General features: G+C 54.5%; 7 protein-coding genes across 7 annotated transcripts; 2 read left to right on the forward strand and 5 right to left on the reverse strand.

The window, feature by feature from the left end:
* Positions 1–676: 676 nt before the first annotated feature.
* Positions 677–6,707, reverse strand: TRIREDRAFT_102627 (uncharacterized protein; the record flags this gene model as incomplete). Its single annotated transcript, XM_006961556.1, has 2 exons — positions 677–6,497; positions 6,700–6,707. 2 exons carry the CDS (start codon positions 6,705–6,707, stop codon positions 677–679), a joined length of 5,829 nt encoding a protein of 1,942 aa, XP_006961618.1.
* A 691-nt stretch (positions 6,708–7,398) lies between these two features.
* On the forward strand, positions 7,399–8,994 carry TRIREDRAFT_21193 (uncharacterized protein). Its single transcript, XM_006960915.1, has 3 exons — positions 7,399–7,728; positions 7,838–8,574; positions 8,641–8,994. Exons 1-3 carry the CDS (start codon positions 7,640–7,642, stop codon positions 8,751–8,753), a joined length of 939 nt encoding a protein of 312 aa, XP_006960977.1. The 5' UTR covers positions 7,399–7,639; the 3' UTR covers positions 8,754–8,994.
* Positions 8,995–9,185: 191 nt separating this feature from the next.
* Positions 9,186–11,764, reverse strand: TRIREDRAFT_54813 (uncharacterized protein; the record flags this gene model as incomplete). The annotated part of the gene is made up of 6 exons (XM_006961557.1): positions 9,186–10,424; positions 10,484–10,945; positions 11,001–11,231; positions 11,287–11,415; positions 11,483–11,550; positions 11,644–11,764. Coding segments are annotated over 6 exons (2,250 nt in total), but the record flags the coding sequence as incomplete, so codon positions are not given.
* Positions 11,765–12,407: 643 nt separating this feature from the next.
* TRIREDRAFT_73790 (uncharacterized protein) lies at positions 12,408–12,998 on the reverse strand (the record flags this gene model as incomplete). The annotated part of the gene is made up of 3 exons (XM_006961558.1): positions 12,408–12,644; positions 12,711–12,825; positions 12,967–12,998. The coding sequence occupies 3 exons, from the start codon at positions 12,996–12,998 to the stop codon at positions 12,570–12,572; spliced, it is 222 nt and encodes a 73-aa protein (XP_006961620.1). The 3' UTR covers positions 12,408–12,569.
* Positions 12,999–13,831: 833 nt separating this feature from the next.
* TRIREDRAFT_53747 (uncharacterized protein) lies at positions 13,832–15,944 on the forward strand (the record flags this gene model as incomplete). Its single annotated transcript, XM_006961145.1, has 4 exons — positions 13,832–14,417; positions 14,481–14,670; positions 14,729–15,321; positions 15,376–15,944. 4 exons carry the CDS (start codon positions 13,832–13,834, stop codon positions 15,942–15,944), a joined length of 1,938 nt encoding a protein of 645 aa, XP_006961207.1.
* Positions 15,945–16,103: 159 nt separating this feature from the next.
* Positions 16,104–17,024, reverse strand: TRIREDRAFT_54659 (uncharacterized protein; the record flags this gene model as incomplete). The annotated part of the gene is made up of 1 exon (XM_006961559.1): positions 16,104–17,024. One exon carries the CDS (start codon positions 17,022–17,024, stop codon positions 16,104–16,106), a length of 921 nt encoding a protein of 306 aa, XP_006961621.1.
* A 1,359-nt stretch (positions 17,025–18,383) lies between these two features.
* Positions 18,384–20,469, reverse strand: TRIREDRAFT_73792 (uncharacterized protein; the record flags this gene model as incomplete). The annotated part of the gene is made up of 5 exons (XM_006961560.1): positions 19,751–20,469; positions 19,580–19,666; positions 19,370–19,507; positions 18,776–19,280; positions 18,384–18,718 (listed from the first exon to the last, which is right to left on the reverse strand). The coding sequence occupies exons 1-5, from the start codon at positions 20,075–20,077 to the stop codon at positions 18,384–18,386; spliced, it is 1,392 nt and encodes a 463-aa protein (XP_006961622.1). The 5' UTR covers positions 20,078–20,469.
* Positions 20,470–25,285: the final 4,816 nt, after the last annotated feature.

Here is a 25,285-nt window from a genome sequence, read left to right on the forward strand (position 1 = left end):
AAAATAAACTGCCGTCCCTAGTACTGAACCCGATGCGTCACAATCCTGCAGTTATGTGCCCTTAGGGACCTTGACATTTCGAAAGCACCTTGCAAGTTCGATACTGATAGTTAGATGATGCTTCGTTTTCTCCCTGAAGAGTGAGGGACGCCACGAAAGCAGATCCGCACATAGGTACAACAGACTTGCTCCGGCCATACATCCAAGTGAACCTCCTTTCCTCTTGAACTGAAACCAAGCCGAAAGAATTCCAATCTGCTCAAGTGGTATCCTGTTTATTGTCCCCCCTGCCCTACGTACAAGGATAGTGTGATAATCAAAGTGAAAAGCAAGAAAAACAAGTAAACAACGTGAGCCAGAAACCAATGCCAGCCGAGTCATAATCCAGTAGATAACATGATAAATCAAGCCGAATTTCCCCCTCCCTTTTTCTTGTCCAACGCCAACTCATGCATAAACAGTTGAGGCAAAAAGGGGTGGTCAAGAATCCAGACTCTCCCAACACCGGATGAATGCTATATCAAAAAAAAAGGAGTACTTCGTACACTTCGTACAAGGGACAACGGTTTCCTGCCTTGTCTCCCGCCATTTTATCAAAGAAAAAACCAGTGGTGAAACAAGAAGAGCAAAAAGAAGGTAAAACCAGGAGACAATCAGACAGCAAAGCTCGGCCAATTCAATGAAACATGACGCCAGGAGACGACTGCCCCAGCGAAGCCCGTCTCCGCTGTGCCTCCCCCAGTATCAGCGCAAACAGCCTCTTGGCCAGCTCCCCCTCGTCCCAGCCCTTGATCTGGGACTTGAACGCGTCGACGCACTCGAGGTGCCACTTCTCCAGCACCAGGGACTCGCCCATGCTAGTGACGACCTTGCCCAGGTACCGCTGCGACACGGGCGCGTACCGTTCGCTAAAGGGCCGCTGCCGCCGCATCTGCAGGAGCGTGTCGAGGAAGATCCAGTGCTGGCGGGTCCAGACCGTCTGCGAGGGGGGCTCCCGTCGGCGATGCTTCTTGACCGGTGGCTTCTTCGTCACGCCTGCGGGCTTGATGATTCTTGGGGCGAGAATCGAAGGCCGGTTCTGATTCTGTTGTTGTTGTTGCTGCTGCGGCTGCGGCCGAGGCATGCTGCCTTTACCTGCCCGTGGCTGGACATGGTTCGGTACCGCAGCGGCAGTGCCGATATCCTCTCGGGACACATCCCCGTTTGCCCGGAGGCGCTGTTCGCGGAGCCGAGCTTGTTCCTCGGGGGACAGCACGCTGCCCGAAAACTCCACCACTCGCCCTGGCGTGTGAGGCTTCAAGGGAGAGCGAAGATTGGACTTTTTGGGTGAGGCATGCCTTGGCGGCAAAGGCCTCAGTAATGGCTTGAGGCTGGGCGAATCGTCGCCAGCATGCGATGTTTCGAGCTGCCATCTCTGAATGTCTTCATGAGTCAACTGCATCCTCGTCGGGCTCGTACTCAGCTGAGACGATGAGGGCTGGAAGAATGAAGAGTCGTTGGCCTGTCGCGGCCGTGGAACAAAGTTCTGCTTCTGGGCAATGGTAGGGAGACCGCGTTCCTCAGGGGTAGCGGGAGATGAGGCATCTTCAACTACCTGTCCCTCCACCGGTGGATCAGAGGGAATGGAGGAAGATGCAGGAGCTGTGCGACCAAAATCCCGGGAGCCGTTTACCGTCTGATCAAGGCTGGGAAACAATGACGTCGTGGGCAGTGTGGGAGATTCCTCTTGTTGGGCTGCTGCTTGTTGATCGATCTGCTGAGCAGAGGTTTTCGGTTTGGTGGATTTGAACTTTTCGGCCAACAACCCTGGGAGCGCAGCCGGCGAAGAAAAAAACGACGATAGGTCAAAGCGCTTGGGATTGGACGCTGTTGCCGGCGCTTGCTCAGGCTGCTTTCGAGACAACTGGGGGGACTCATCATCCTCAACGTTCCTGTCAAGCTGCTGTCGACCGACCGTCTGGTTCGTGCGTGACGCATTTGGCAAAGCTCTTGCCGCAGTAACGGCCGCGGGTGCCTCTTGTGCGTCTCTCCGAGAGCTTTCAAGGCCCGGCGCAGTGTTGTGCTCTTGTGTCATGGGCATCATGGGCATCAGCGGCTGCTGTAATACTGGGCGAGGCGGTACTTCCCGCTGTGCTTCGTATTCCCAGAGATCAATGTCATCGTCGTCATCTTCCTCCTCTTCGTTCTGCTCTTCTTCTTCCTGCTGCTCCTGCTGCTCCTCCTCCTCCTCTTCCATTTGGGCTTCTTCCCGCTCATCTTCGTCTTCTCGAACTTGATACTGGTCCTCCTCCTCCCTTTCCCCCTCCTCGTCAACACGATCAGGCTCCTCTCCGGCACCATCAACCTGGACAAGGGGGAGAGGCTGATGAAGGCTTCTGATACCCGAATAGCTTGATGGTTGAAGTAATGGTTTATTGCCTCTAAAGCCGGAGCTTATGGGGTGAGTCCTTGCGAACAAATCCGTGGTAGCGCCACGTGATGGAGTGTCGTTCAGGGAGCTTGCTTCTGACTCTCTCGAGGGAGGGCGATTCCTGTTCAGGGGCTCTCTTGCACTCGTATCAAGCACTGGACGTGTGCTACCGAAACCTGTACCGAAAAGCCTAGATCCAGCACTTCTCCTTTGGTTCGCGGTCACCCCATTAGCAGCGGACTGGTCACGGACAAAGCGAAATGGCTGAGGCGGGCTTTTGCTCGGAGGCGGCTGGCTACCTTCGGTGGCGCTGTGGGATGGCTCTTTACTTGCAGAGCTCCTGAACGGACTCCTCAGCTGTTTTTCCCGTTCTCTTGGTGAGGGAGGGTCGGAAGTGACGGTCTGCAGAACTCGACCAGCTCGCATAATGGAGGAAAGGACCGGCCGCAGAACCGGGTACTGCACGTGGTCCTGAGGGACGGATTGAGGGTCCTGAAGTGGCGATGACATCTGCTGGGGCGGTGTGGCCTCGACTGGCTGCACCTCACGCTCAGGTGTAGGCTCTAGCTGCTCAGGTCCTTGTGAGGATCTGGAGTGCGTATCTTGGTCGATATGGTTTCCCTTGGTTTCTGGCCGGCGGCGCGCAAGGAAATTCGGTCTCCAACGGTTTGAGAATTCGTAAGGGCGCACCTCACGCTCAGGTGTGGGCTTCGGCTGCTCGGGCTGTTGGGGGGGAACAGAGTGCGTTTGTTCTTCGGCATGGTTTTCCTTGTTGTCGAGCTGGCGGCGGGCAAGGAAATTTGGCCTCCGGTGGTTTGAGAATTCGTAGGGACGCACTTTGCGCTCCTCGCGCTCCTCGTGGTGTTCTTGCTGCTCACGATCCTCATGATGCTCACGATCCTCGACCTCTTCTTGATCCTCGTGTTCGTCATGAAGTCCATCGTGCTCGACCTCTTGCTCCTCATCTTCTTGTACCTCATGATCTTGAGCCTCATGAGCCTCGAGCTCGTCATGCTTATCATGTTGGTCGACTTCCTCTCCATATTGGGCATGCTCTTCGTATTGGTCGACTTTTTCTCCATGTTCCTCGAGTTGGTCATGCTCATCGTGTTGGTCGACCTCTTCTTCGTGTTCCTCAAAGTCCTCGTGGTCGTCGTGGTTCCCAGAGTCCTCATGGTCGTCGTGGTCCCCAAATTCCTCGTGATCATCGTGCTCGTCGCGGTGGTTGAAGTCTTCTCCATGTTGTTGAGGCTCTTCGTGCTCCTCAAAGTCTCCGTCTTCTTCCACATAGTCCTCGTGTTCCTCGTGCCTCTCGATTTCTTCGTGCTCTTCAATCCCTTCCTGCTCGGCATAATAATCCAAAGCCTCCTCATGTTCCTTGTGATTTTCCTGCTCGTCCAAGTCCTCCTCTCCCCCTTGCTGTTCGTGGTCTTCCGCTTTCTGCTCCTCGTCATACTCTTCCATATCTTCCTCCTGCCGCCCTAGGTGTGTCGGATGTTCTTCTTCTCTCTCTTTCTCTTCATGGTCAAGTTCCATATCTTCCCTCTGTCCCTCCTCCTCCTCCTCAAATTCCTCTTGTTGCAGAAGCCCCTCGTCTTCCTCGTACTCTTCATGCTCTTCATATCCCTCATGCTTTTCGTGCTCACCGTGTCCCTCGTGCTCCCCATGTTCTTCGGGCTCCTCTTGCATCTGTTGCTCCTCTAACTCTTCAGCAGGCTCTTTATAGTCAATTTGCTCCCCATCCTCTTCAAGAACGCCCTGCTCGTGGTCTTGATTACCCCCGTGATATTCATAGGCCCCGTAGTCACCATAGCGCCCGTGCTCCCGGTGCTCACTATCCTCGTCTTCGATATGTCGTACGGGAGAACTCATCTCGGACATTGCAATCCTCATGGGGCCCAGTGCGACTGCACTGTACGGTTGTGTGGCAAAAAAAAATTGTTGCGGAGCATTGTTGGCAGATTCTTGGAGGTTGTCGTCCGCAGGTGCTTCGGTATGCCAGGCTAATGCCTCGCCGTGTTCTTCCTCGACATGTTCTTCGGCATCTTCCTCTTCGACATGTCCTACCCCGGCATGTGCCCCTTCAGCACGTTCTTCTTCAGCATGTTCCTCGGCATATTCTTCGGCATGTTCCTGGGCATGTTCCTCAGTATGTTTTTCGGCATGTTTTCCGATATGTTCCTCTTGAGCATGGTCCTCTTGCACATGGTCCTCTTGAGCGTACTCCTCTTCCGCATGCTCGTCCTCTCGATGCAACCCGTACTCCTCCAAGTCAACCCTTCGGTCGTCCTGGGTGGCAGAAAAGTTCAAGGGCTTGGGTGCTGCAGTATCGAGATAATTACGAGGCATCTCAGAGAAAGATTCTCGATAGTCGTTTGAGCGATCTCTCCTGGACTGGGCGGATGACGGCTGCTTGCCAGCCTTAGTGGGCGTCGGCTCGTCCTCCCTCTCATGGTCAAATCTGAACAGTCTCCCCGACCTCTTTGCCGCTGAGCGCAGCAGAGTCTGATGCCTCAGCGGAGAGGCCCCCGAGGTCCCCATCTTCTTAGGTTTACGGGACCACCACGGGCTCAGGCTCAGGCGCGCGTTTCTTGCCGACTCTCGAATGATTGGAACAAACTCGGGCTCGGGCTCCGGCTGTTCTTCGATCTCTGGCTCCTCCGGAATCTCGATTTGCTCCGTGACCTCTACTGGGTCACTGCTTTCGGCAACTTCTCTCTTGAGCGATGCCAGTGTGTTATTAATGATAAGGTGCGTCTCGTCGCCAACATCGTCATCATCCTCAGCAGGCTGAAAAGAACTGTTACCGTTACGACTTCCCTGCAGCGAGGGAATGGAGTCCATGAAAATCATGCTGAAGTCCTCTCCCTGCGCGATCGTATCGTTTGTTTGAGAACTATAATCATTGATGTGCTCGTCCACAGTGGAATGATCGCTTGCTTCTGGAGCACGGTGGTCATGGTCACTTCTGGAGGGCAGCCGAAGAGTCGAGGGCTGCGCTGCAGCCCTAGGTGTCGCATCATTGTTGGGTCCTGGTATCCAATCCGATTCCGTGTCTGCGTTAGATGCAGCATCCGATCCATGTGCAGCATCATTCTGGGCGCCTTGCCTCGACGGAGGAGGTTGTATTAGATCCACGGCGTCGCTTTCGCTTACGCGCCGACCGCTTTGGACTTGGCTTCTTTCTGCTGCTGCTTCCTCCGCTATCCCAACCAACTCATCGGGGGCCATCGCCTGTCGTCTACGGCCTCGTTTTGTAGCTCCCAGTTCGCTGGATGGTTGAACGGCCTGGGCTTTGGGCGGCCGCCCTCGCTTTGCGGTTGCTGGCGTGGCGTGAAAATTTTCCTTGCCCTCGTCAAAGTGCAGCTGTGTGGTGCTTTCCCCTCCTCCTCCTCCTCCTCCTCCTCCTCCTCCTGCTCCTCCTCCAAATCTGTCGGTGCGTACACGGCGTGGATTTCTGCTGATCGGTGAACCCGCCCTCCTCTTGACGCCCGCCTGCGGAGCGGGAGTGCCGTTGGACTTTCGAGGGCGGCCCCGTCTCCTGCTGGGGGTGATGGCGGCTGTGAGCTCATCTTCGCCGGTCTCCCTCAGCGGAACCGTCGTCGTGACTGCGTGGTCGGTTCTGCGCCGGACGGTGGAAGGCGACTGGACCGGCGACTTGAACAGCTTCCGCCTCGTGCCGCCCGGGGTCGAGGCCATGGTGTCGTTGGCGCCCCCGTCGCCGTGGCCCTCCGTCTGGACCTGGACCGCGACCGACAACCGCTGCGACGACGCTGGTTTGCCCGCTTGCAGCAAGTTGAGCGTGTGTTTCCGGGGCGAGGCTGCTGGCGAGATGGAGCGATGCGGTTGGCTGTGCGACACGCGACGCGACGCGGGCTCGGTTTTTGGATCGGGCGCAAGGCTGCTGTTAGCACTCGCAGCAGCGGCGGCAGCAGTGGTAGCAACTGCGATTATAGTGGGTTCGTCCAGCGGGTCGGGCGAGCTCATCAGATCAAGGCTGTGGCGTGTCGGGGGCCGCGATGCTGTGCCAGCGGAGGTTGGACGAGGCAGACGCGGGCTGGGATCCGGGCCTTGTGCGCCGGGGCATCTGCCGAATGTTTCATTCCAGATCTACGGATTCGACTCAGTACAGTATGGTATGGTCGCCAAGCGCCTTTCGCATCACAAGGCTGCTAAGGTACTAAGCCTCAGCGTGAGGTGCGTGCAGAGGATTTGTTTTTAGGTAGGTTGTTTGGAGGTACCTGATTCATCCACTGACTGACCGTGACGTGTAAAGCTACTGTACCTACACATGCATGTAGCCTGGCCCTTCCGGGCGCTGCCTATAGCGGCTTAGCCTGGCCCTTTTTAGGCCCTCTTCACTTCGATTCCCTCAGTATTACGAGGATTTCTTTGAACCGCAGTATCGTTACTCCGGGCCGCTCCCAATACATACTAGTATACAGCTTGTTACCGTTGTGTGCAAGTGATCCATGCCCTCCAAATGGGGTCAGCAAAGGACCACCAGCTCAGTGACATGGATGCTCTCTCATCTAGTAGTATTATTACTTCCCCAGATTTTGCCAGGCTTCCATTCAATGCTCTCGGATAAGGTATTATCCAAGCAGCTCCCACTACTAGCAATACCTTCCTGGTAATAATAATTACAATAGCCAGCGGCTCATCTTTAAACCCAACCTACACTTGCGCCTTTAGTGACTCCCGCCATCCCCAATCCAGCACCAACCTCGGCATCGGCCAGATCTTGAAACTCTCCATCACCAGCATCTCGTCTCCTCCCCGAAACACCCCGCCAGAGTCACATGCAATCCCCCCAAGCTTCAGCGCGCTAGCGGGTTCCCACGGGGGGAGGCATGACTTCATTCCAGCGCATTTCTGCCGCGCTAGAGCGCCATTGACTGCCGTGACAGAACAGCACCCCGAAGCATGTCGTCGGCTTTCAACCTTCATCCCCAGACGGAACCTCGGCTTGCATCGTGCCAGGGGTGGCTGCAATCGCATCAGATGAATAATCCTACTAGCTGAACCTCCAACGTACATAGCTTATGCTATCCTCGCCGATATATCATTGAGCTCTAGCAGCTTTATCATCACTCCAGTCCAAGGTAGTCTTTCAAATCGTCGCGCGCCTTGTCATCCCGGCACAGGAAAGGGCCTTCTTCTCACTTCACAACAACCGACCGCCAAGTTTCCAACCTTGACTCCCTCGCTCGACAAACTTCAACGCCAATGTCTGCCAAATCGCCTCTTCCGCAAAACGACAATGTCGCCCACGCCTTGGCCGGCGCCGGCGGCGGCATTCTCTCCATGGTCCTGACGTACGATATCCCTTCCCATCTTTGTTTCGTTTTGTCTCTTGTCACCGTAGCCCGCTGTCGGAATCGCTAACATGTGTCCCAATCCCCCCCCCCCCCCTCGCGCGGACAGCTACCCTCTCATCACCCTCTCGACCAGAGCCCAGGTCGAGTCCAAAAAGGCCGAGAGCAACTTCACCGAGGCCATCCAGAAGATCATCGCGCGCGAGGGCGTCTCGGGCCTGTACTCGGGCATCAACTCGGCCCTGTTCGGCATCAGCGTCACCAACTTCATCTACTACTACTGGTACGAGTGGACGCGGGCCTTTTTCGAAAAGGCCGCCACCCGCGCCGGCCGCGCCAGCAAGAAGCTCACCACCGTCGAGGCCATGATCGCCGGCGCCATCGCCGGCTCGGCCACCGTCATCATCACGAACCCCATCTGGGTCGTCAACACGCGCGTCACCACGCGCCGCCAGGAGCCCGACCTCGAGGCCGCCGGAGCCGACGGGAGGCGCGGCAGCAAAGGGCCGACCACGCTGGGGACGCTCATGTCCCTGCTGAAGAAGGAGGGGCCGCGGGCCTTGTTTGCTGGAGTCGTTCCGGCGCTGGTCTTGGTCATCAACCCCATTCTCCAGTATACGCTCTTTGAGCAGATGAAGAATGCCGTGGAGAGGAAGAGGAAGATGACGCCCACCATCGCGTTCCTTCTGGGGGCCCTGGGCAAGCTGTTTGCTACTACCGTGACGTATCCCTACATCACCGTCAAGAGCCAGATGCACGTCGCGGCCCATAAGGAGAAGAAGGAGGGCATGTCCCAGGCCTTGAGGCGCGTTATCAAGGATGAGGGCTATGCCGGTCTATACAAGGGTGAGTCAGATTCATACCTGTCAACTGATCGAAGAAGCAATGTGCAACTGACGAAATAAACAATAGGCATTGGCCCCAAGGTCACCCAGAGCGTCCTCACCGCTGCCTTCCTCTTCGCCTTCAAGGATGTTCTTTATGAACAGACTGTGAGGCTCAGGATGGCTCGCAAGAAGGCGTAAATCTAATCGTACCGCGCCAGTGGTCTTTCTGTTACCACTACACTGTAATTCAGTTTCTTCCGCGACAGTTTGGATCGAAGGTTCGAACGTTGTTTAGGGGACCCATAGATAGGGGCCTTTTGACCTTTCTTTTACTCCTAGGCTGTACCATTAGTGTACCATCACCACACCCAAGATGATATTTCTGTAAGGACGGAAGGTGATATTTCTGTAAGGACGGGGGGCGATATTTCCGGGAAGATAGAATGGGCTCTGGAACTATGTTCAAAGAGATATTGGAAGTTAATCGATGTATGTATGTATGTATGTATGTTTGCCACGAATGAAGAAAACTTTTGGTTCTGTTTCATCTTTCTTCGTGTCCTCCTCTCCTCCGCACAGATACTTGAACAAAGGTTGGGACTTCTTGATATTAAACACTACCTACGTCTCTCATGCCAACGGCACTATCTTTGGAACAATCCAGAACGCATGATACGCCCTCTCCGGTGTAGGAACCTCGACTTTGATCTTCAAATCATCCGGATCCGCGGCCTTGGCCACCGCCTTCTGCACCGCCGCAATGGCAATCTTGGTTGCAATGCACGACTTGAGCCCGTTCTTGGCACCCTCGGCCCACCGCTGGTGAGAGCCGACCGAGAAGGACTCCTCGGCAGTCATCTTGCTCAGCGCCTCGAAGCCCCTCTTGGCGCCCTCGACGGCCCGCTCCGCGTACTCAAACAGCTCCTCCATGTCCGTGTCCGGCTGCGTCGTGCCGGTCGTGAATTCTTCAAAGGTGGGCAGCACGGGGAGGCCCACCGGCGCAAACGGCCTCATCCGGATCTCGTACCGGAGCTCGTCGGTGCCGTACGGACGGGGAGGCGCCTTGATGAGCTTGAGGCGGTTGAGGATGGTGTACAGGCAGGACAGCGAGTCGGAGAGCTCCCATGTGACGGCTGCGTCGAGCAGGGATAGGCGGGTGTACATGAGCGATCGCTGCAGTTGCGTGCCGACGGTGTGGTCTGAGGGCATGGGTTGGGCTTGCGCCTCTTCGACCCTCTTGATGACGAACATCTTGATGCGCTCGGTGTGGTGCAGGCGGGACTTGGAGATGTAGTTGAGATACCAGTACATGCCGGCGAACTCGTCGGCCTGGTAAATCTCCAGCTCGAAGCCCAGCTGGATGATTAGCTCCATCTGTCGTAGCTTGTACAGGTACGTCCACGAAGACAGGGGCAGCGAGTAAGACTCCACGCCGCCACTGCCAATCGAGGACCTGTACATTGTCGGCTGCTCCTTGGCCTTGACCTGGAGGATCTGGTCGATTTCCTCAGCGTCCAGCTGGAGAGCCTCCCAATCGCGAACAAGGTGGCAGAGCGTCCTCCTCACCCGACACCGGTTCTGGCACGCCGTGCGCAGGATGTCCAGAAAGGGCTGTGCCGCCCTCGTCCTGAAGAGCTCCATTTGCTGCGCCATGGCGTATCGCGGATCTTGGACGGCCTCGACCTCGTCGTTGAGCCTGTCCAGGTATTGGTGTGCCGGCATTGTCAAAATGGCAAAGTCGTCGTCGAGGAGCTGTCGGATACTCATAGACCCTAGAACCTCCATGGCGTCGAAGAGGAACGTCTGCAATAATGTTCGCACGTACACGATGGGCTGCGGCTTCTTTGCTTGGAACGTTGTTACGAACGTCTGATGTTTCCTCGTCAGTATGCCTAGACAGTCGCGTACACCGAGTTCGCGTCACTTACCAGCAAGCACTGCGAATCGGTGTAATGCAAGACGTTGATCAACTCCAGGGCGTCTTCGAACAGGCTATTCAGGTGACCAAAAGCGACGTCAAAATCCAGTTGAACAATGGGCCGCGGGGGCATAGTGCTGGCCAGCTTCCTCTGCAGCTTAGCACTGAAGGCTTCGTCCACCGGTGAGGCAAGTGAGTGAGTTTTCTTCAAGGCTGGCAAGATGGCAAGGCCTTCTTTCCAAGGCTTCTTCGCCAACTCAGGCTCCTTCATGTGCTTGGGGCATTCCACAGCATCCAAGAAGATGTGCCTCAATTGCAGGCGAAGCAGCAGGGCTTCAACTAGATGTTCCGGTATAGAGCTTGTCTGCGACTTGAGAGCCGCCATGGCCTCGAAAAGGTTGTCCTGGATGGCGCTTGTGGGTAGACTTGCGAGAAGTGTGCGGTTATATGTGTTGGTGACAAAGTCTTCCTCCTGATACGAGGCTTAGCAGCAGGATCACCATTAGCACCAGAGCATAGACGCTCACCTCGTAATAGTGCTCCGACTTGATCCTCTCGTTGACGTAGCCGCAGCTTTTGAGCATGCCCAGGCAGTACGCTCGGAGGACCTGAAGCATAAGCTGCTCGTTTGGGTCATGACCGCCACCGCGGATGAAAGTGGCCTCCTGAATGCTGCGAGGATCCGGCATAGAGAGTGCCTCGACGTAGAAGCTCGTGAAGAGAGTCTGAGAGAGAGGATATCCTAGGTGCCATGACATCTGATGAAGCATGAGCGCATGAAGCACGGCACGGCGCATACATCTTCGAACTGACCTCGTGACATAACAGCTGGTCTATGATGCCGAGTACCTCCTCTGGGAGCAGTGGCCTGGAGACGTCGTAGAGTTGTTCTACCTCAGCCTCTGCAGCCGCGCATCCACTGTCCATCTTTAGGTCCATGATCTATCACCACGTCAGCATCCCGGAGCCTCATACTAGGCCTAGGCCATATGCCAGCAGAAAGACGAACCTCCAGGGCTGCGACGGAGTCAAACAGCGTAAAGAAGCCATCTTTGACGATGGCCCCCGGCTCAAGCGCTGTTTGTTTGGTTGTCTGCAGTCAGCTTCCGTGTACTGCAAACCTGCAAACCCGCGCATCTCTTCCCCCTCCGAGAATGCAGCTTTGCTCACTCTTGACGGCATCTGAAAACTTTGCTGTAATGTCCACGGCGATGATGCCCTCGCTCCGGATGCTCGGCGCTAGCGTCTCCGCAGGCGAAGAGCCCTGGCCCAGCGACAATCTCGCGATCTCTGCGCTGCCTTGCGATTAGAAATTATGCTTGGAGTGGGTGATGATGAGCCTTGAGTGAGCCCGTCTTGGAGGGGGTTTTTTTTTCCGCACCGTCTGGCACCCCAACGCCAAAGTCAGCCATGTTCTTGCAGATGCGATGTTCACGCTCGGCGGAAGTCAGCTTTGCATAGTCTTCTTATTGCGCGTGCTCTGTCTATGAAGAGGAGGAGAGATAAGGAAAAAGCGTGAGGTGATCTATGCTCCCTTGGTGGTGGCTTGAAATGGGGACTTGGATTTTGGGTGACAACTAAAAGGTAGGTACGGTACACCGTTCGCGGGCCGAGACACAGGCCTACAGCGAAGGACAGCAGCACAGGACAGTGCCAGGCCGTTTTGAGCAACGTCGCCTTGTTTGATACACAGTTTTGACGTGGAACTGCATGCAGAATTTACAAGAGAAGAAGAAGCTTATATTGAGCTTCGTTCGATGCATTTTACCGTAGTGACGCCGGCGGCTTCATCGCGAGCTTCGGTCGCATTCCCCACCATGCATACAATTCTCGTCGAAGCCAAGTCACCCCTCCTAAAGCGATACCAATTTCACAAGGACAAGGCGACTCAAGCTCTGCTCGAAGCTCCAGGCGGCCAACGTTGGATGATTCAGTTGCCTCAATGTAATGATGTATTGCAGCAGTTAGTTATTTTTACATGGCCAGCAATTGGGAAGTCAGCCCCCAATCGCATGGCCTTCTTGTCGCTTTCCACCATCTATAACACCATTATCTCGCCCAACTCGTCCCTTTGCTTTTCTTTTCCATTGTCCGGCTTAAGAAGAGGCGCTCTCGGCCATGGCGGCGGCGTTGGCAGAAGCCAGATCCTTGGTCTCACTGGGCTTGCCGTTCTACTGAGGCATTAACATCCCGATCCCGGCTCTTTGTCGACATCATCTCGATCCCAGTCCACATACCTTCCAGGTAGCAAATCGCAGCTCGGAGACAGCACGTCGCTCAGCAACAATTCTCTTGTCCTCCTTAAGGCTTCGGCGGATGGCGCGGGCCGCGACGGCCAAGTAGCGGTTGTAGCTGTTTTCATGGCAGGTTAGCGATATGGGCTCGCGGGACTTTGGCGGGTGAAGAAAAAAGTGTCGCAGCGCAGCGGTCGGGAGCGCATTCGGGGCAGCCGAGGACGAGATCGCTTCGGCAATGGGGGATCAATTGACGTACGTCAAACCGGCGGCTTTCCACGCAGCAGTCATTTTGGCGGATGGATAGGGTTGAACGGGCGAAGAGAGGCGTTGTTAATGATTGCCGATTGAATCTTTGCCAGGATCGAGCGCTTGAGCCTGCAACTAGCACCTGAGGCTGCAAAAAAAGTCACGTGTGTGGAATGATGACTCAGCGGCTGGTTCCGCGTCTTCCCGTCAACTTCAAGTTAGGTAGTCTTACCTTACCTAGGTACTCAAGACTGTACCTTACCTGGTACGGAATCACCTCCTCTGTAGAGCTTCGAGTTCTCCAGCCATCACCATGAATTGATCAATTACTTAGTGCTTCCTACAGCTACACCAATTCACAATGGACACAGCCTGTGCTATCACAGCTCGCACAGGCCAGCAAGGCAGCAACTTGAAGTGCGCTTTGCCCGGAATCGGCCATCTCGCATCAGCGGATCCAGCAAAGACGCAGATGATCAAGTAAGCAGACAGGGTTCATCTCCCATCTCTGTGCTACGATGAGCTTGATTCGGTCATCTTGAGCTCAGTGCTTGTACAGATGGAGCGAGAGGAGCATGCAAGGATCCTGGAAAACTGGACTATGAATGCGGAAGGCTGGCAGAATATCAATGACACTCTGAAGAGAGCTGAGACGCGGAGTATCTTACTGGCAAGGATTCAAGAATTGGAATCCCTTATTGGTTCATGATATCTTGCAAAGTGCCGGTAATCGCTCCACTGACGAGAGCTCCCCTGTGGCAATGGTTCTACTTATAGCCAGGCGTCCAGAGCCCTGATGCCTCATCAGCCTGGCTTGTCTCTCAACCTTCTCTCTTCACATGTGCTTGTATACTTGGTGTAAGTAAGCAAGGAGAATGTCCCTTGCTGTCCGAGGCAGACGACGCCCGCTGCAGGAGCTGCTCCTCCCCAACGGCAAAAGGATAATCGTGACACTTCCTGAAGATCTCGAGGACATTCGCCGCCAGTACCTGAACGATGAACATGCCCAAGTGGAGGTGATTGTTCATGGCTCTCTGGAGCACAGCGAATACCTTCGCCAGTCCCGAGACCATCACGAGGAGCGTCGGCAGCTCTTGCGGGAGCAACACGGTCCTGCCTTTGAAGAATGGGAACTCGTCCACAGCCAACTCGCCTCGGTGAATACAGAGCTAGAGCGTCTAGAAAACCACGCGTCAGGGCTTTATGGCAATTTTGGCAAGTTTGGCTACGACGCTGCTGTGCGGACTTACAGCGATGAAGATCCGCCAATTCCTTCTTCTCACACGTCAATATCTGGCAGAGTTCGAGGGCAGCATGGCCAGGAGGCAGAGCGTCGCGGAGAAACGACCAAGTTGTTCAAGCGGCCAGTTATAAGGCAGTGGTTCCATCAGGGTCTGCTATGGAGAGCGTCAGAGCAGACGGAAGTCATGGCTATTGAGCTCTTCCTGGATCTCGTATACGGTATGTTGTCTGTTGCCACAAAGGCTCGACATGAATGATCTTGGTTAGTAACCGCGGCATCAGTCGGCATCATTCATTCCAACGGGGAGCACATGGCGGAAGAAGCGACAGCACGCGAACTACTTCGATTCGTCATCACGTTCGTCATGACCTGGAAGATATGGACAGACATAACCCTCACGCTCAGCTGGTTTGAGACGGACGACGTGGTCACCAGGCTGGAGATTTTGTTCTGCATGTCATGTCTCATCGGGTAAACCAACATCAGTATTAGAAATTGACACAATAAGGCTTTGGCTGACATGCAGCAGATTCACTACAAACATGACCCATATTCTTGTCGAAGATCCTGCACACAATACCTATGTGCAGCTTGTGTCTTTCTACCTCGCCACACGCATCTCAACCGCAGTCTTTTATGCCATTGCTGCCTGCCTTTTGCCCATGGTCAAGGGCGCCATGCTGTTCCAGATAATGGGCATTGTCGCCCCGACTGCTCTATGGATCGCCAGTATCCATGTCAACATGCCCGGTCGTCTGGGGTTCATCATCCCAGCATTGGCTCTCGACATGTACAGCCAAGTATTCTCCATCAGGTTATTCAGATACGGCCAAGGGCAGGCCCCCGAGAGCAGGTGGAAGCAGCGGCTCGGTCGCATGTTTGAGTTTTATCCCGCCATTAGCATTGAGCATCGAGTCGAAAGGATGAATGCGTTCGTGTCCCTGGTTCTTGGCTACTCGGTCGTTGCCATCCTGTTCCAGAGCGATGGTGGCTACAACATCAATGCCTTTCTGGGGAAAGCCATACTGGCTCTGATGCAGGCGTTTACGTTCAACTGGATCTACTTTGACGTCGACGGCAGCGGCGTCAGTCTGCATGCCATTCGACGCTCTGCAGTCACTGGTATAGTCTCTCAAACTGCTTCAATCTAGAAAGGTCCGGCTAATAATTATGCAGCCGGCCTATGGGACATTGCTCACCTGCCGTTCATCATGGGTTACATTGTGGCCACAGCAGCCCTCTCGAGGCTCGTCTTAGCCACCGACGTGCCAAACACCAATCCAGGGCAGCTCGCAGTGTCTTACCGAGACAGCGCCGAGGATCAGTTCGGCTCCGGCGTGCGTTTCTTCTACTGCCACGGCCTGGCCATTGCTCTTCTTTCGATGGCAGCCATCTCCTTTTCCCATGAGCACAAGAAGCCGCCAACCCTTCGGCTGCACAAGAATACTCGGCTCGCCAACCGCATCGTTGCTTGTTTCATCATGTTCTTCTTGCCTATGGCGCACTCGCTTCGATCTCTTGATCTGATCTCTATTACCTTGGGCTTGTCGATATGGGTGCTCATCGTGGAGCTTTGGGGGAAGTCGTGCACAGATGACCCCTTCATCGGCGAGAAGGATGGCTGTTGCATTACGTACCATGCAAACTGCAAGAAAGATGACCTCAAGAGGGTAAATAATTCAAATAGGAAGCAGATGAATAGTGAGGTGCTGGAGCTAGGTAGAGGAGATAAATCTGCTGTTTAGCTTGAGTCTCGTCTTGCATCAACTGCCAGGAACGACACATAGCAGAAGCATTTCTTCACAGACGTATTAAGCTAAGAATATTATATCTTGCGATATCAAACATGATGAACGGTCTATAACTCAACAGGTAGCATATTCATCGAAAACTTCCATCCCTCATCAAGCAACAAGCGACGCCGTAGCAATGGCCTGCTGCATCCTCCTCCGATCAACCTCCTTCTTCAACATAACAAGACAACTCGCCACCACCAAAACCTCCATCTGCTCCCCCTCCCCCTTCGTCCCCTCCCACTCCCTCAGATCCACCATCAACCTGCCCCCGTTGCCCGCCGTCGTCGCCTTCGTCCCCTTCGTCCTCACCTCTTCATTCCGCACAAACCGCGCCACAGGGATCCTCCTCTCCTCCTGACCCCCTCCCTCCAGCGCAACCATGACAATCCTATCCAGCACCAGCAAGCTATTCGCCCCCGCGGCCTTCCTCTCGCTCTTCCCCGCATAGCGCCACGAAAACGTTCCAAGATGCGTGCGAAAGACTTGCGCCCTGGTAGTGAGCCCTTTGTTCACGACTTCAAATTCCTCGTCGTGGGAAAGGGCGCCTGTGAGTTGCATTCTGGGCGGACGGCCGGGGCCCCAGCGGTACGTAGTTGTGCAGACGGGATTCTCCTCGGAATCGCCTGCGCGAACAAGGATGCTGTTGCCGGAACAGCGGAGGAGGCGGATGGATTCGTATGCGAGGTGTGTGACTTGGCCGGAGGCGAGGTCTACGTTGTATATCGGGATGGAGACGGGTCGAGGGGGTATGGGGAGGGCGATGAGGGGGTGGCCTTGGGATTCGATCTGGAAGGCTTTTGTGCAGTGGAAGGATGGTTGAGAAGGTGAGCCGTAGGCGTCGAGATGGTGGTAGGTAGTGTCGTAGGTGGGAGGCGAAGAGCTGGAGCGAGAAGATGTCGTCGAGAGGGCTCTGAGTTCATAGCTGCCGGCTTCATAGGGGGGTAGAGAGGGACTTGTTGTTAATGATGATGATGCCCGGGAGGACTTTTGGTTGTAGAAGAGGACTTGTGTTTGAGTGGTGGTGGCCATTGTATGGAGTTGGCGATGAGGATGTCGTTGAAAGGCTGTGTCAGTAGACTCGGGGTAATGCTAGGTACCTAGGTAGGTAAGGTAGGTAGTGAAGTGATGTTATGTCTTGAGTGTATCTGGTTTGATATGAACCGGCTGATGCATGATGCTCCAAGATGCTTCTCAACGTCACTTATATATCTTTCCAAGCAGCCTTATACTGGACTAACCTCGCATGATCATCATCATCCACTACCTATCTGACAGGCACCTCATCTCCCCAAAGCCACCAAGGCAGCCAAAACGCCCCCCCAAATCTCAGCCAAAACTGCCTAACCCGACCAATACGGCCTTTCCAAAATACCTACTTAGCCTCAGCCACAACCACAACCATCCAGCTCCTGCCCTGCCTCACACATCTCGACAAAAAAGAAAAAGCGGATCCCGCGATGGCTCTTGCCTCGCTCAGCCCAAAATACGTGGAATACGATGAGCGCGGGCCAATCAGCTTGCAGCCATGGATAGAGACCATGGCTCTTAGCGTTGGCGCCGTTGGGTAGGAGGATCGGTTTTGTGGAGACTAACAAAGCATAATCGCACCTACCTTGATGCCCGGCAAGGGGTGTCAACGCCTCGTTGTCCGTCTCGTGGGAAGCCGTGATTGGCTATATCGCCACCATCACTGGTATAAGATGCCCTGGAGTGCTGATGCCTGTACACTTGGAGATCTCGGTGTAAGAGACCGGCTAGTATCAGGAGCAGTTGATTGCTTTGATGACCGCATCAAGACTCTCGAGGCTTGGCACAAGGAGTAAGAGTATCGGGGAGTCGGCATATCTATTAGACCTCCAACACCATGGTATAACGGCAGATGTACAATCGTACTGCTCGTATCAGCATCGGCTGCAGGTGCATGCACGAAGGAGGTCCACGCAGGTGGGACTACTGATGATTTCCAGGTTCACGAGACATCGATCTGCCCTTGATCCGTCCTCCAAGATACAGGATACAAATCATCTGCCTCCCCAGAGCTTTGCAGCCTTTCTTCCCATGTTTGGTCTCTGATATCAGTGAATACACGAGTTTATCGTCAATGGGTGTGGCTGATAAAAAGCAAGCTCCTCTCCTTCTCCTACACTGCCTACCTACTAATGAGACACCAGATGCCAAACTCCTTCAAACTGAATGAAATTGAAGCCTCGTCCAGACGCCAGCTTGTCTACGTCAGCAGATTCACTTCAAGTGCCCATACACTACCAATCACCACCTTGTCGTTCCATCCACACTTTATGCCACACTGTAATCAATAAAATGTCCGAAAACCACACACACGTGTGATGCCAATGTGTCGCCACGCTCGCATCGAAAACAGCTGCGCCTCTACAGACGCTTTCCGAAAAAGGTAATGTCGTTGTCCAGTTGTTCATCCACCCACATCGGCCACTGGTTGAACCTTTGATGTTCATGATCCACTCGCGCGTTGAGGTGTTTGAGCCATCGGATGAAGCCAGGATCGATGCGGTTCTCTTGTCGAGCAGGATGCTTCTCTCGCACCGCATACTCTTGCTCGTTGATGAATGCCATGATCTGTGACAGCCCAATCCAATGAGAATGCAACAGAATAATGACTTGGTTGTTGGCGTTGATGAGATCTTGAAACGAGGCATGAGGCATCAGCATCCACCATGCATATAGTCTCGAATTTGCCTTGTATGCTTCGGTGAAAGAAACGTCAGCAATGCCAATGTCATCGAGTCCGGCAATCGGCTTACCATCAAACGAGTTTGTGAGAAGACGGGACGAAACCGTCATGAGATGCTCGTGGTACTCGATTTCGACTTGCCGCGTACACAGGGGACGCAGGTTCGTAATGGCTTCAATGGCTGCCTCCGCCCATCCTCTCTGGATCAGCGGCAATCCCTCCATATATGGGGCGAGGACATCATCGCTGTTTGTTTCAAACAGATTGCTGAAGAGGGGTTTGATGCTCTTGAACATCATCTGCATCCCCACAATGACAATGCCGCGGATAAACGTCATGTACTCGGCCAACCCATCTTCAAGGCTGACAGATTGGAAAGTCAATGCAAAGCACGTGGCGACCAGGGCATTGGCCTCCTCGAAATTCGTGTCCATCTTTGACGTCTCCATCAATCGCTTCTTGATCGCCTTGACGGCCTTTATGCGGTGCCCCATGGCCACAGGAGCAAGGCTGCTGTCAGTATGCATCAACTCAGACGCTGCGTAGCCCAGGATGGCGTGCATAAGGAATTCATGCTGGGGGGGCGTTCGTTAGTCAAGAAAACATGGCTTCGCCAGGCATTGCCGTCGTTGCAAGGCCAACTACCTATGAGCCTTGGACCTACGTTATGTGCTATGCTTGGAATCTCATGGGTCCAGATCTCCTCCTGCTTCAGCGGATGGTGGGGGTAGCATTGGGTCAAAAAGTATTGGAAACATCGCATATCCTGCAAGCTGAAGAGGGGTATCTGGTTGTGAGGCTGCTACATGTGTCAGCGCAGTTCGCGATGCCGGCCACTTGCCGAATGAATCGCAGAAGTCCTCTCGAGACATACCTGATGGGTAATCTGGGGCGAGGCGGGATATTCGCACTTCAGGCCTGTCTTAAGACAGTGGCCGCAGGCTGGATGTGTCTCTTGGCACTGCAGCGGAGCACATGCAGCAACTGTCGCATCAGCCTTTTGTGTCCTGCCAATGGCTACAGATGCGTTGCGTTGCGCCTTTACCTTGATGCGCCTCCTCTTGCAGTTGTAGCATCCCCGGCGGCTCTTGGTGTGGCCTCTCCTCTCTAGCCGCAGCCTGCCTTGTTCCGGCAAGCGGCGGAGGCTCAGGTCGAGGGGGTTGCCGTTGTCGCCGTTGCCCGACAGACCCCTCGCGCCGGGATCAGGCGGCGTGTGCATTCCTTCTCCTGAAGAGCCCGAGAGAGACGCTGCTGATTGACCCTGCATCGGATCCGTGAAGCCCACGTCGTCGGCCTGCAGAAAGGCGGCATAGTCGAATTCAGAGGGGTCGGGGAACGACATGATGTCGTTGTCAAAGGATTGCAGATCCATGGCGGGCGACGGTCAAAGGAAAGGGCGTAAAAGGGCCTCTCGGCAAGGTAGACGCACGTCGTTACGGATTCGGTCGCCGGGTGACTCCTGTGCGGCCCCACGCAGTCTGCTCGGGAGAGGACGGTGGTGACATATACGCTGGGCCCGTGATTGGCGCGCAGACACAGTCGGTCTCGGTCTCGGCGCTCGCGTAAGAGTCGTGAGAGCTAAGGTAGGTAGGCAACAAGATGCGGCGGGCGGAGGAGCAGACGGCTGAGCAAAAGTGAAGCTGTTTACCGTCTGGTCTTGATCATCACATGCAGTATTAGAGGGAAGTGTGAAGCTGGTCGTTTTGAGAGTCGGCGGCGTGGGTACCATGTAGTAATTGATTCTAGCCGGAGCTGGAACGGAGCTGGAGCACCTTTACTCCGTCCCAAGGCAGCAAGTGGCTGTTGAGGGCATCCCATCCTTCCCATCCAACCAATATCTCGGAGGCGGTATGTTGTTTCTATAGCCACCGAGGCGGCGTACATCCATCTTCTGGCCATTGAGGGCCAAGCTCTCCAGTAACGTGATAAAGACTCAGCCTTCTGCACAGCCTCCCATCGTCCATCTCCCGGTTCATTCTTTGGCTGCCATGCGTCCGACTCGATTCAGCCTATCTAAACAGACTTACTCAAGAAGTATCTGACCGCATCCAGCCTCCTTGGAAGAAGAAGTGCTAGTACCCAGGCGTGGTGACCAAAGACCCAAGTCGTGGCAGTCTCATTAATGCCTCAGTAGAGCTTCATGACGCCTTCGCACGTTGCGAGCCTGACGGCGGATTGTGCCTGGTCTGTGGCGAGAGGGCTTGATTTTAATTGACAAGGAGATGAAAGGCACGGTCATGTGCAAAGCCCAGCTGCGAGCTCCCCATCGTCTCTTGGTCTTTTTCTCTCGACAAATTCTAGGGGGGATCAAAACGCCTTTCCGTAACATGAAGGCATCTCCCAGGATGCATCGCATCAGTGCTGCCGTTCCTTCGTACTGTGCTTACCTCATCAAACTGCCTTGGCTTGGAACAAACTCACCCCGCGTTTCTCCCCACGCCTCCAGGTTAATCCATCAAACAGCTTTCAATAGGCGGCGATGATCAATTGGGCGACACCACCACGCAGCGTGATATTGGCGCTCGTTGATGAGCCTTGTGAGGCATTTTGCTCTTGGCATCCATGTTCCGGCTTGAAGCTGCACAGCGTTGCCAGGATCGAGTGGAAGACGAACGCATCTGGCGCGGCCGTTTGACAATCCCCCTCGAGCTGGCGGATAATCGGCACCGAAGCGGGTAGGAATGCCTGTTTGGTGAGGGATTCCAGCGCAATGCGAAACAATGCGCAATTTGAGACGTTGGGCTGTCGAGCCTCCTGAAAAGAGCTTCACACGTGGGAGGATTTGCCTGGAGTTCTTTCTACCTATCTCGCGGTTTGTCTTCTAGTACTAGGTAACCGCTTTCAACTGATATTGACGCCCCGCTGCCGAATTCTCCCAAAACCTACGCGACTCTACAAGAGTTGTCAGATTCAGCAAACATTGGGTGCCGGAAACCTCATTCTTGGCGGCCATCCACAGCTCGGTAGCTGCCGATTGGAGGCCAAGCGTAACAGCTGGCATTGAGATCTTAGCAGTACTCCATTGTCCGCAGACCTTCCAGTATCGGCTGGTCAACGAAGCGATAAGGATACACCGGCGCGACCATGAGCATCATTCTGTCCAGGTTCCCCCAGGAATATGGTGCTAATTAGATGGATACAATGACAGCTGAAATGGAGCTACGATGGTGGCGCCTCGCCGCAACTCGACCGGGACCTGTCAACCATCGTGACATGTCAATTGCTGGTATTGATGCTTTTTTTTCTTCCAACGTTCTCAGCTTGCTGCCAACGAAACTCAGACCAGGCTCTGGCGCCTACTGACACGCAATTTCCGGACATGAGGCGACTCATAGTGATCTGGAGTTGGATGCCCCAACCAGAACAGCCGAGATCGTGCTCTCAGTGATGGGCACAGCGGGTATCGATGTCACCAAGATTAACGGAGAGACAGATTGAAGCTCCAACTGAAACGCCCAAACACACTCAATTAATCAACTCGACATGCCTTTATGCTATACGGGTAAGTTGAAGTCGGTCAAACAGCAGGACCAAACGCTCCACCGCGTCCAAGTCGGCCCATTGGTCGAACAGGCCGGGCAGCGGTGACGGGTTGCGTATTTTGCTCCGTATCTACAAAGTCCTCGTATGTGTTATTTCACAAAAGCGCCGCTTCTGTCAGTCAAATGCCCGGGGACCTGCCATGATTCTCCCAGGGTTCATGATCCTTGCCGAATATCCTGGCCCCTGAACCTGGATACTACTACAGTACATGTACTACCATGCATGGGGCTTCTTACAGTAGAGTAAGGTACTTACGGAATCAAGGTGCGAGCACACCGACGACCAGGCCCGTTGACGTTCTTGGGCAGAGTCTAGAATCCAGAGCCGGAAAGGAAAGGGGCGAGCAATTTGACATATCGCGCCATCCGGGTAAGGGAACGCGTGGAGTTGTCTCTCTCGGCCTTGATCACACAGCCATCGAACTCTCCGGAGGCACGACAGGGCCAACGGTTTCCAAGAAATTGTCTGCCCACCTCCTTTCTTCTCAATCTCAGGGACAAGGCCTCTATCTGGGTAATGATACGGTGCGAGCCTGTCTGCACAATGGAGAAGGGCCCGGAGTACAGATACGGAAAACTGCAGGCAGTGTCCAAACAGGCTCTTGGACCGAGGTGCAAGCTTCGAACAAGCATGCATACAGTGTTAGGAGCAGTATCCACCACGAAAGGCACGCAAACCCTTTGATTTGATGCTGATGATTGGCTTTATATGGGAGGCATATCACTGTGCAGGACAAAGACGTGGTGGAAGGACATCCTATCCTACATCTCTGCTGCCCATCAGATCCTCGGCGGCTTGGAGCCCTAGACGCCAGGCGACCAGGCAGCGCACAGGGCACAAAATCGAGAAGCGTTCTACCGACGCAATCCCTGCAATCGTAAGTCGAGGCGAGGCTGAACGACTCATGTCTCTGTATGCCAAGCAACGCCGGAGGAAAGAGGCAAAGAAACAAAAGGCAATAAGAAAGGAAACAAAAAAGCCACCGCCAACTCTTTTTGTGTGTACTATTATCCCGGGTAGTCTTGGCGACTTACCGAGCCAACGTGGCCCAGGGGTGGAGCCCTCGAGGTACTAAGTACCAAGGTCGCCGCCCAACTGAAAAGGCTCAGCTTGCAAGTGCATCGTGGGCCGGAAAGCCAAGTTTGTTGGTGTCTTAGCTAGCTGCGATCTTAGGCGGCTGGCTCTAGCCCCCTTTGTGACCAGACCTGGCGGCCTTTGTTTCAGGATATGCCGTGGCGTGAGAGTTGTGTACAGTAACATCGTTGATAATACTACAGTAATGTGCTCAAAGAGGAAGAGAGACAACATGCGGGATTGGAGCCACGTCTTCATGAATGCAGAGTTTGCGTCCCCCAAGCAGGCTTGCAGCTATCCGGTGCTGATGCAGGGCGCGCAAAACTCTATTCAACGCAGCAGAACGGTGTGTCACAGCCCCGTGGGAAAAAGAAAGGCTCAGGAAAGATGCCATAGCCGGATCCATGGGGGATGCTGTGCTGTAGGACGTTCCCACACTGACAGGCAAGAAAAAAAAAAGGAACAAAATAAGGGCCTGGTTCGAAAGTCAAATGAAATACCCGTGTTCGATTGTTTGCGGAGAAATGACGAGTCTCCATTCCTCCTCGTACAGCGGAGTACTGTCGTATGTACTCCCGTGCGCGCCCGTATTCCATATATGCTTCCATTGAGGAAACATTCCTCGATGTTTGCTTTCTCTGCCCACTGGGCTTACGAAGCAAAGCCAAGATGCTGACCTCCCTTCTATTTTGGTGGGCATGAAACCAATAGCCCGGGCATCGACATCCCCTGCAGTCGAATCGACAGGGGTTGTACGACGCGCTGTCTGGGAGGGATGACGAGTCCTTCCTTGTAACTTTTCTGTCTGCTGGGTGGAAGATGCCGAGGGTCGGACAAGGACGGCGTCAGTTTCCAAAGACTGCAGTTCTGCCGGGACTCCTCTTGCGTGCGTACTATGTATACCTAGGTAGTGCCTCGTACGACGAGTGGATGATAAGGACATGCTCATGCGTTAGTACCTACGAGTAGTCCCTTGACCTCAAGCTCAGCAGCTCGAGGAGGCCCGGTCAGAATGTGAGCCAAGACAGACTTTGGAATGGAATACGAAAGTAATCATGTGTGAGCAAAAGCTGTCAGACTCGTATTACTACTATTAGTATTCGTCAATCTCTCTGCGTATGCGTGCGTTTGCCAGTCGTATCTGCACCTGCATCTCGTACCTTACATGTACATGAGACCCTCACAACCCACTTTACAGAGCAAGGAAGATGCATTCGTAATACATAAGGTACTTGCAGCTTGTTTTTTGATTTGTCCGAGCAGGAGAAAAGGGCAAAAGCCCGCATCAAGCGCTGATCCCTACGATATACATGTAGTTTGTGTATCAGGAGAAGATGCCAGCTGGAGCCTGCAATTGGGGCTGCCTGCAAGATATTATCTGACGGATGAAAAAGTGACAGAGACAGGCACCGATGGCGTGGCCGAGGCTCCTCATTGTGTCCGGGATTGCCTGGCCAGAGCATCGAGGACCGTCTCCACCGGTGCTGGGCTCGGGCAACCAAGCGAGGATCTGGGTACAGTACAGCAGAGAAGAGACTTGAGAGAGAGCCATGGCATCCCAAAAACCCTCTTCCTGTTCCCATCGCGGGACAAAGAGAAAAAAAGATTATTGAAAATTCAAATTCCAGAATGCAGATAAAAATCCTGTTGCCAGATCCCACCTCAGCCAGCCGGATCTGGGCTGGGCAAACGGCTCGCCATGCGAGGGCGGTTTCACCTTGACTGCAAGGGTGGCCGCCGAGCGAAGCGATTGGGCGCAGGCGGGCCGGCCTCGGGCGCTGCAGCTGGCTGGCAGCCAACCGGAAGCCTGTGCCTGGCGGTGCGGCGGCCAATCAGCAGCCGGCGGGCTGAGCGCCAGCAGCCTCAACTGGGCGCTGTTCCTGAGGAAAAGCCCTCCTCTGACCCCTGGCGCTAGAAGGCCTGGGCCGGCGCTAGAGGACCACCGCGACTGGGGCCTGGTCGG

The sequence above is a fragment of the Trichoderma reesei genome (assembly GCF_000167675.1).
Source record: "Trichoderma reesei QM6a unplaced genomic scaffold TRIREscaffold_1, whole genome shotgun sequence".
Classification (NCBI taxonomy): domain Eukaryota; kingdom Fungi; phylum Ascomycota; class Sordariomycetes; order Hypocreales; family Hypocreaceae; genus Trichoderma; species Trichoderma reesei.